Source organism: Euphorbia lathyris, chromosome 10, assembly GCF_963576675.1.
Source record: "Euphorbia lathyris chromosome 10, ddEupLath1.1, whole genome shotgun sequence".
Classification (NCBI taxonomy): domain Eukaryota; kingdom Viridiplantae; phylum Streptophyta; class Magnoliopsida; order Malpighiales; family Euphorbiaceae; genus Euphorbia; species Euphorbia lathyris.
The window spans coordinates 947,648-959,125 of record NC_088919.1 but is presented as its reverse complement, the minus strand read 5'-3'; the positions used below and the strand labels follow the sequence as shown (position 1 = coordinate 959,125).

Genomic DNA, 11,478 nt, shown 5'->3' with positions numbered 1-11,478 from the left:
GTGGTAAATAAATTTCAAATCAATATAATTAATGAATATAATTAATAAGTTGTTCGCGAGTGGAGTTCATGAACTGAATTAATTAGCTGCTCGCGAGCAAAACTCGCAAACATTAATTATCAAGCGAACAACTCGTGAGCAGGTCACGACAGAATATTAAACTCGAACTCGTCAATTTTCTAACGAGCTAAACCTGAACATGCCAAAGCTCGACTCGATTACAACCCTATTTGTATGATCTACTTTGAAATCAAATCGAATTTACATTTCTAAAAATATCTTCCTTAATATATGTATAAATAGAATAAAACATCTACTACATAATCAAAACCAAATCTGATTCATAATTATCAACAAATAATCCTCTTTTTTTTTTAAAAAAAAAAAAGTTAAATTAGAAATAGAATTAATAATCTTCACTTCTACTTCCTATTTAGTCTGTATTAATCACCATTAATTTCTACAATTAATAAGAAAAAAACAATAAAAAAAGAAATTGCATTAAAAAAAAAAGTAATTAATTAATCAGACCACAGTTGTAATATCAAATCTTCTTCTTGTTCTATCAGGTGAAAGGCCTTCTTCCATGGACTTCCTTTTATTGCTATTTTGTTGAATATTATTATTCTCTTGTTTTTCAATTTCAATTGATTCTTCAATGATTTCTTGTTTTTTATCTTTTAATTTTGTTTTCATCATATGACATTTTAGCCTATTTAAATCTGATTTTCTTACTGGCTTCAAAAAAAATTCTTCTGCTCCTTCCTCTAAACATCTGTTACAAAAAATAATAAAAATTTATTTATAAAATCCCAGTTAAATATTTTTCAAAATTATTTATTTTAATTTTTTTTCCTGACCTGTTGATTCTTGAAGGAACATTCTCAGATGACATTATGACTACAGGTATATTTTTTAGGGACGAGGATTCCTGAAAAAAAATAAATATATATATTTAGATTAGGTATATAAATAAATATAAATGTAAATTTTTATGGTAGATGTGAATAAATAAATAAATAAATAAATAAAAACATGACATAAAAGCAAGTGCAATATTGGTGAGAGAAAATAAATCTTTGAATATCTTGGGGCATGATTTATTTAGAAAGAAAAATAGGTGGCAAAATATTCTATAAAGATTTTCATTGACATTATATAGCAAGTGGCCAGAATATTTAATAAACAGAATCCATAACAATCTTGGATAATAAATAAATAAATAAATAATTTCAGTCTTGGTAACAAAATTCAAAGAACCTAGAATTTCCAAGAATAGACACTGTTCTTTTCAATGATAGATTTAGAATAGAAAGTGAGAATATTATTGATCTTTGCTCATTTTCACTATAAAGCAGTTAAATTTCAAAACATAATATAAAAAAGATAGGTATGACTAACAGTTAAAATGGTACAATTTTACTCTTAAATTTAGTAGTTATGAGCAATTTTACCCTTAATTTGGATCAATTTGAGAAATAATTCATCAAACTATTTTATCAGTCACGATTCTTATTATCAACATTTCACATGCAGGTCATTTTATCACTCATTAGTAATAGATCATAAACACATGAATAGATATGAAAAAAATAAAAATAAAAATTTTAAAATTATACTGTATTTTATACAATGTGGACAAAAAATACAAATACCTTTTCGAATTTAAAAAAATTAATCTCTAATTCTATTATTAAATTACACAAAAAAAAAATGTGAAATCTGTTTTTTTTAAAAACTAATTGGTACAGAATGAGGAACAAAATATCTGTATTTTATAATAATATCTGAAATTGACCCAAATTGTCAACCTTAGATGTAAAATTGTTCTTGACTGCCAACATTATTAGAGATAACGTTAGAGGGTAAAATTGCATCATTTTAAACGTTAGGAGTAAAACTGCTCATAGCTATCAACCTTATGAGTATTTTTTGCACCTTATTCTCTATAAAAGTCAACCAAATTTACATTTTTTAATATTATAATTACTAAACTCCAATTAATATTTCAAAATGACAATTAAAAACTTCAAAATGGAGAGTTATTTATAATCATATTTTATTTTAAAAATCACTTTCTCTCTCAACATTCAACTTCTCTCAGCAAATCAAATAACACCTAAATGACATTAAAACGAAAAAAATTGATTTTTTCTTTCTAATTTTAAGATCATCAACAATCATTTTGAGGAGGCGAATCTAAAGTTCAATGACCATAATTGTAATCTACTGAAATATAATGATAGAAAAGAATGAAAAACACAAATAAATAAATAAAAGCATTTACCTTTACTTTCTTAAGCAAATCATAGCCTGTCATTCCAGGCATACAGTAATCTGTAATTATGAGATTCACATCCACTTCCTGCAATTTTTCACAAAAAAGAAACAAAATTTATCACAAACCCAGAACAAAATTTCTCATACATTATTCTTGGAATTACAATCAGGATCAATTTAATCCAAAATTGAATTTTAAATATCAATTTGGTCCCTAAATTAGTAAAATTTAACAAATTAACCCAAAATATGAAAAACATACATGATGAGTGATTGGAGAAACAGAAGGTGAATCTGATTGGATTTGTTGATTTGGATTAAAACCCAGAAATTCAAGAGCTTTGGTACCAGAATCAACTGTAGTAACTGTAAGAAAATGAACACAACAAAAAATCAGAAACAATAAAGGAAAAATCTGAGAAAAAGAAAAAGATTAGGTACCTTGATAGGAAGAAGTCTTGAGGAGTCTTTCAATGAGTTTTCTGTCAATTAAGCTATCATCAACAGCTAAAACATGGAAGTTTAAGTTTGATTCTGCAGCAGCAGCAGCTAAAGACATTGCAAAAAACTAAGTTTTTATTTTATTTTTATTTGGATGGGAAAATCAAAGACAAGAAAAGAAAAGAAGAAAGGGAGCTTCTTTTATTTTAATTGAAATGAGAAAAAAATATATTCCACAAAGCAAGATCCGACCACCAAATCTTTTAATTCTTTTTAATTAGATATTTCATAAATGTGAAAAAATTAATAAAACAGAAACATATCTTGAAGGAGAGAAGAGAAGTGGGGTTTTATTTATATATATATAAGAGTTGTATGCAAATATGTAAAAGGGGAAGGAGGAGGTGGAGGAGAAGAAGTTTTTTTTTTCTTTTTTAATGGAAAAAAAAATATAGTCTTAAAGCTCAATTAGTTTGTGTAAAAGTCAATTAGTTCTTAATTAGATTCTAAATCTTTGAAAATCACCAATTAGGTAGTTAATAATAATATATATTGATATTGTCAATTGGATCCATTTCATAACAAATGGTTGTTAAAATGTTTTTGTATTTAGTGGTTATAATTGAGGTTTAATTTTCATCAAGTTAGATATATAATAGCCGAAACAAATAGTTATTCTAAAAGCGATATATATGATTTAATTTTGATGAGGTGTCGTTAAGATGGTCATAATATAAATTGTTGGAAAAATGTGAATTAAAATTGTTATGATTTGAATCTCTTCAATTTACCAATTAAAGTTGATTTGAGTGGTTAAGTGCATCAAGTCGCTTAACTTAGAGATATCGTGTTTCAATCCTAGTGTACTAATATACGCATAAAACTTTAATTGGGAGAAGATCCATCTAAAGGGTGCCACGAGCCTTGGACCGAGAAAACAAACAAACTATAAAAAAATCTCTATCATTTTTTTTTTCGTCCATGCATTTTTGCTTTATGTTCCTCTATTCGTTATGTGTTCTTGCTTTCAGTGATAATTATCTACATATGATTAGAGTTTGAATTACGCATTTGTTATATCCCACGAGAGGATTGTCATTTGTGGTAAAAATATGTTTTAAGGACACCAATTATCTTCACTATCAGAGGATGTGCTTTGATGAGTTGTTCGTTGATCTTTGAGAGATCTTGGTACATTCATCTTTCTTCCCCATCGATGCCTTTCTCGAGATATTGATCCAGCAGAGTTTTTTAGTGCCTTGCTCCTGTCCTGTGGGGACTCCGATTCATTAGGGTATCAGGTCTTGCTTTGTGTGATGGAGATCTATGAGCGCCAAAACATTTCTGTGATCTACGATTGTCCTAGAAGGATTCACACTCTTTTCGATGCCTCCTTGGTATGATGGCAATTTGGATATAATCACATCATTCCATGGCAGACGTGGGGGGAACGATCTTTTCCATAGGAATCCTTCCAGCTGCTCTCATTATAGGATGAAGAGAGTGAGCAGGAGCGATAATTTCAATCATTGTGAGGGTTCGTTGTTTCTCTCTAGACCTCCTTCTTGCGTCCCCTTACTGGTACTATGGTAACATATCCCTCATCCGAGGACAACTGTAGACAATATGATGTCTGGTAGAACATGCGATCGAATCCTCCCTTTATACTATTTTGATAACCTCTTCGGCAATATCCAAATTCTCTTGTAGTTCGACCATTTCAGCCGCATTCATGTTAGTGGTCTCTTGTACCATGTCGACGTTGTAAGGAACTGCTTAGTTATATGATCCATCAATTCCATGTTTGAATGGCTAATAAACCTAGGCATTTCTCAATATGCCTATCAAGGTCTGAAGTGATTTGAAGGAGCCCTAGTGCATTGCCACTAGCGTCCATGGTGTTCTTAGCTCCTAGATGGGTCATGAGGACGATGCATTCATTGAGTTGTTTTTTTCATGGTCGTGTGTTTGTTCGATCCACACTCGCCATATAAATTTGATATCACTAAATTTCAGTAGTGCTCATATGACAACTTAAATCCTTTCTACGCCTGAAGTAAGACAAAAAAAGGATCAAGGTGGGACCGATTATCCCACTCTAAAGCTTAAGTTGAGTAGGTTAGAGTGAGAGCACTAAACAATTGGAGCAAGAATTACAATAGATGTGTGTATGTACATTAACTACGAAATCGCATTCTATTCATATAGTGTCATGGGAAAATCCAGTAGTCGGTGAGAGGTGTGCGTCTTAACTTCCTTTAAGGATTGATGTCGACCCTGAGTGGCGGATGTAATTTAGGCAATTTGTAATATGCTTAAACTGTAATCTTGAATTATAAGTGTCAATTAAGGGTCCTTCCCGGTAGCGGATTCAGAAGGCATCTTATTTGTCCATATGTTCTGATGGTTATTTACTCTAATACAGTTTGGTCTGAAGGCTCTCCTTGTATCGTACAATCCTCCTTCCTTCAGATGAAGACACCTGTGTTTGTGCTATATTTGTATGATAACACAACCTTGACTGAAATTGAAAATATTAATCAAAATCGAACTAAAATTTTATTTCAATCGAAGGAGGGACCCAATTGGTAATTTCAATGTTAAGGAGTTAATTGGAGATTTTAGAAATTAAAGACCTAATTGACTTTTGAGATATAAATTGAGAAACAAATTGATAATTTTAGAAAGTTAGAAGTAGGGCAAGGTCTAATTGGGCTTTAAATTATATATATATATATATATATATATATATATATATATATATATATATATAACCCTAACAGTTTGGTCGATTTTCAAATACAATCATTGTGGTTTAAAAGTTGATAACTGGATACAGTGTGGTTCATTCCGTTAGCAAAGACATTCCAAACTATTAACACGTTTAGAAAATGTTGATGTAACAATTTTTAGTCAAATAATTAAAGTGTTTTTTTTTCTACATTTACCCAATCTCTAAATGACATATCATTACCATCACCCTCTCTCTCATCTCGCTCTCACCATTTGCTTTCTCTCTCACTCCTTATTATTTTTTTTATGAAAAATGCTAATATTTCATTAGATAAGAAAATTACAAAAAAATATGAAAGAAGTAAGAAATAAAAAAATCACACACGTATAGGCTTTGCCTAGTACACGATCCGCGTAGGTAAGAAAAAGACTAAAAAAAATCAGAAAAAACCATTAAAGGTTCACAAACAACCGATAAAACATATATTTCTCGTAACTCCAAATTCGCAAAGAGCAACTGTAATCCAATCTTCATCATCTCAACTCTTTTGAACCTTCGGACCTGAGTACTTTCCTCCACAACCACATAAATCTAGTGATCTATGGATAAGATCTACTGTTTCTGCTCTTGCTAAATTAAAAAATATTACAAGAACAAAGATTATGAACAACAAATACAGTTCAAACGGATTAAGAGATCCGGTAAAATTGATGAGATCCAACTAAAATAAACTTAAGCAACAAAGAAAAAACTTAGAAAAACAAAACGATGTGAGGAGGAAAAAGGAAAACAAGTCTCAAATAAATAGGAGCAACTCGACTTTTGTGGTTGATCTGTTGATGAGAGTATCAACGGTCTAGATTTGCAGCCTGTCTTTGTAAGCATAGAAATTTGTCGACAATGAAGAAGAACGAAGATCAAAACAAGCGTTTTTAAGACAGAGGAAGCCAGAGTTCCTATAACGGAGCGAGCAAGAAAGGAATAAGGTAGGGTTTTGTTGAATATGAAAAATATCTACAATATAGTAAAATTAAAATAACAAAACCAAGTTTTTTTTTTCTTTTTCTTTTTTTGAGTAGGTTTTTTGCTTTTTTAAAATTACAAATATACACCAGTTTAATTTTGTTGCTAAAACTACTATGAATGGGAGGGTAATAAAAATGAAGTGATGTAAGAGAAAAAAAATTGGTGTAATATTGAAAATATTTAATAAAAAAGATTAGTGTTTGTAAATTCCTCAAGAAGTTTCCAAAACCCCCTTTTCCTTGAAGTCTCCTTGAGTTGGATTTTCTTTAAATTTACATAGGGATCTCCGTAAGTTTATGTCGTTGAAAATTTTGTTAGTTTCATATACTATTATTACATGGTTGAATTGAATGCAATCAAATTTAGAGAAAATTACAAAAATGAATCTCGTAGTTTGTCCGATTTTAAAGATAATTTTGCAATAAAAGTTCTGTAATTTGTGAAATTTACGGTTAAAAGGTATATGAACTTTTTGATTAAACAATACTTTCGACTTAACTAATTTGTAAATTCAGACTTTATATTTTAAGTAATTTACAAAGACAATCTTTTTAACTACAAATCACTTCATTTTCAAATAAATAATCACGATAATATTTTTTTATAGAATGATTGAGCAGAAAATTGATGTTTCCAAACTTTTAAATAATGGAGAATGCCTTTAAAAATCAGACAAATATATGGTTTATTTTTGTATTTTTTCTTTAAAATTTATTGAAATTTATGAAATTAATTGATATTACCACTTTCGTGCATACATATAGAGAAACTAATCGCACTGCTGACCGGTTGGCGAACTTCACAGGTTCTTACCTCTTGAGACATCATGAGTTTGATGTGTCTCCTGCAAGTCTCCAAGAGATGCTCTCAGCCGATGGTAGAAAAACGATGCTCAACAAAATTGTTCGTTTATAGTTTTCAATTCTTTACTTTATTTGTTTTTCTTTCCGAGCCTTGAGTCTTCTCCGTTTTAGAAAAAGAAAAATAGAGATTGACCCTCTAGAAATGCAAGACCATATATTTCAAAGGATCATATCATAGCATGTCTTTGTGCGTCAAATGAAATCTTTGATGATTATGATTAGACTCTTCAATATCTTTTGTAATCTTTGGATTAGAAAATAAAAGTCAAGTGTTCAATTTTTATAGTCATCATATTCCCTTTTTCTTTCTTCTGAAATTTTCGTAAAGATTAGGATTCCTATAATTGCTCTATCTTTACCTTTTCAAAAAAGTAGATTTTATGTTTAATAGTTTGGTCAACGATTTTAGGCATGCTTGTAATTGAAGATTACTTATTTTTATTTTCATTAGCAAGAGGAATTATCAGTCAAAGACACGAGATGTTTCATATTAAATACATCAACGGTGCGAATATGATTCGGTAGCTTGAGCCGATAAGTATCCGGGTTGATCTTTTCTATAATCTTAACAGAGCCAATCTTTTTTTAGGAGAGCTTATTATAGTCGCCAACTAAGAAACGATCTTTGCTCAAAATAGCTCATACAAAATCGACTATCTCAAACTTCACATGTCTCTGCTTCTTGTTTGTAGTCTGTTTATAACGAACATTAGAGCTCTCTAAATCCCCACGCACAATAACATAAACATATTGTATACCAACAACAAAATCAGTAGCTTTCCCATGAAGACCAGTACGGTCTAACACAATTATTAAGTCCAAAGGACCCTTGGGCACATAAGAATAGACAATCTGGAAATGACTAAAACCCGAACTAGGATTAACATAATGATTATATTCAAATTCAGCTTGACACAATTTCTAATCCCAACTCTTCAAATGATCCCTAACTAAACAACGTAACAGATTACCAAGGATCGATTCACCAACTCAGTTTGACTATCCGTCTGGACTTCTAGGCATTACTGAACTTCAGTCGAGTTCCCACCATCTTCCATAAACTTCACAAAAAATGGGTCACAATTGGATACAATAGACTCGGGCACCCCATATATAAAAGGTATACATCACGAAAGAATAATTGGGCCACTCACAGCATCAATAGTTTTTTTTTTTTTTTTTGCAAGGGATAACATGAACCATTTTAGAAAAATGATAATAAAAATAGAATCGTTACCACACTATATACGAGGCAACCCAAGAACAAAGTCCATGCTGATGTCAACCCATGGATGTGACGGAGTAGGCAGCGACATATACAAACCCGCAATACTAGATGTACCCTTAGAAACTTGGCACATATGACACCGCTTCATAAATCGGTCAACTTGTTTGCGTATCGAAGACCAAAAGTCAACAACCATGATCAACTATAGGGTCTTGTCACGCCCCACATGTCCCACACAATGAACCTCCTAAATTATTTTCTCCCACATGCTACAATTTTGTACACATAGTTGATTACCTAAAAATAGAAACAATTCATGCTCTACAAAATCTGTTCGCTCCACTCATACTCTTTGTAAAATACTAGCAAAATATGCATTAGTAGTACGAAAAGAGTCAAAGCCAAGTATCTCAACCCGCATGGCAGTAAAAAAACTATTCCAATGACTTAGAGCATCCACAACCCGATTACTCACTCCCACCTTATGTTTCACCGCAAATGTGAAATGTTGAAAGTAGGAATACAACGAGAATGGAGATGAGACACTTTATCATGCCGATTGAGATGTTTCAATGCCTCATGATCAATATACAACACAAACTCCCGCTGAAACAGATAATGACGCCAATTCTTCACCACCTGCATAACGAAGCTTTGGGCTAGACAATTTCTCACTAAAGTAAGCTATTGGTCTACCATTATGACTGAGCACAACACCAATGCCAACCTTCAAAGCATCACTATATAACTCAAACTGTTGTGAAAAATCGGGAAGCACTAGAAGATGAGTTGTCGTCAATCGGATCTTAATTTTGGGAAATACCTCTATAGCCTTCTCTATCTATATATACCTACCATCCTTCACACAGTCTATGATCGGTGCCATAATACTACTAAAGTGGAGAATAAAATGACGATAGAATGTCGCTAACCTATGTAAGCTATGAACCTCAGTGAGAGTTATAGGTTGTGGTTATTACTGAATTGCCTCCACATTGGATTCATCAACCTGCAATCCATCACTAGAAGTAATATACCAAAAAAATAGCACCTTTGGGGCTACAAGAATGCACTTCTATCTAGCTTCATAAAACTGAGCATGCCTCAACACAGTTAAAACTTCCCTCATATATTGCATATATGCCACCAGATCAAACCTGTAAATTAAGATATCATCAAAGTATACTACAACAAACTTTCCAATAAAAGGCCTCAGTTCCTAGTTCATCACACACTATGAAGCACGGACACGGCAAACGGTATTTTTAGAAAATATGAGACACGGACACGGCTGGGACATGGCAAATTTTATATAATTAATTATATATATTAGATATAAAAATATATAAAAAACTTACTAAATCACAAATAAATAAGTGATTAATCCATAAAAAAACATCATAATCAAACCAAATTACTGAATCCCTAAAAAAGAAATTGAAACTGAAATCAGAATCCCAAAAAAGAAATCGGTATCCCTAAAAAAGAAAGAAGCAAAAGAAACAAGAGGAGAAGAAATCGGAATCAAAAGAAACAGGAAGAGAAGAAGTGAATTCAAAAGAAACTGGAGGAGAAGGAATCGATTTCAAAAGAAAGAGGAGGAGAAGAAATCGAAATTGCAGATGATGCAGACCAAGCAAATCGCAATCGCATGAGAGAAGACCTAAATCGCAATCGCAGTAAGTTAAAAAAAACCTAAACTTTACCTATTTTTACAATTCGCGGTGTCCCAGCCGTGTCCCAGCCGTGTCCGATGCTCCGGCCGTGTCACCGCCGTGTCCCACCGTGTCCCCATCGTGTCCCCGAGTCCGGCGAGTCTGACTCGGCCACGGCGACCCCGGGGAAGTGTCCGTGCTTCATAGATCACACATATAAAAGTGCTCGAGGAGTTAGATAACCCAAATGGCATAACCAGCCACTCATTTAAGCCCTTTCGAGTCTTAAATGCCAAATTTTCACTCATCATCGGGCCTAATTCGAATCTACTAAGACCCACTCTTCAAATCCACCCGTGTAAACATGGTAGCACCACTAATCTGGTCGAGAAAATCATCAAGTCTATGAATAGGAAATCTATACATGACAGTTATTTTTATTAATTTGCTCGACTGTCTACACACATATGTCAGGTGCCATCCTTCTTTAGAGTCAACAGGGGCTCAGGCTCTTACGAACATTGCCCCTTAGCCATTAACTCTTCCACTTGCCTGTGTAGTTCTTCATGCTCCTTTAGGATCATCCTGTAATATGCACGATTAGGAAGAGTTGTCCCCGACTCCAAATCAATATAATATTGAATATATTACAATGGAGGTAAGTCAGCAAGAAGCTCTATGGGAAACACATTCGAAAATTGAGTAACCAAGTTCTAAGCTACCTGTGGGACTGAACATGCCTCATCTGCCTCTCTCCCGATCAATACAAACACCGGCCCTATTTTATGTACCTCCTCTTCAAAATGGGAAAGACATAGAAAGTTCTTATTCTCCCTCGTATCCACGGGGTTCTCTCCATTATTATTTGGAACCGACAAAATTTTAGCATTATCAAACATAAAAGAATAATTGTTAGTTCACTCTTTATGGTTAACACCACAGACATACTGCAAAGGTCTCACTAAAAATAAATGACAAGCATCCATCGTCACAACATCACACCAAACCTTATCTTTATACTTAGAACCAATCAACAAAGGAATACAAACTTGTTTAGATATAGTTATTATTAGACAAAACGCAGTAGCTTCTACCGTTTTACTCAACGGTTAGTTTTTAGGCTGTATAAATAGCAGACTAGCTGCTAGGTATAAGGTATCGATTATTGTGATCTTTATATTCTCAAGATTTCATTTCTTAATTCCTTCATTCTCTGTAATTCAATCTTTCAATTCTTGTAATTTGTCTAAC

At 32.4% G+C, this 11,478-nt stretch overlaps 1 protein-coding gene across 1 annotated transcript; it reads right to left on the bottom strand.

Moving 5' to 3' along the window:
- Positions 1-314: 314 nt before the first annotated feature.
- On the bottom strand, positions 315-3,028 carry LOC136209232 (two-component response regulator ARR9). The gene is made up of 5 exons (XM_066000653.1): positions 2,722-3,028; positions 2,543-2,646; positions 2,288-2,365; positions 861-931; positions 315-775 (listed from the first exon to the last, which is right to left on the bottom strand). Exons 1-5 carry the CDS (start codon positions 2,837-2,839, stop codon positions 526-528), a joined length of 621 nt encoding a protein of 206 aa, XP_065856725.1. The 5' UTR covers positions 2,840-3,028; the 3' UTR covers positions 315-525.
- Positions 3,029-11,478: the final 8,450 nt, after the last annotated feature.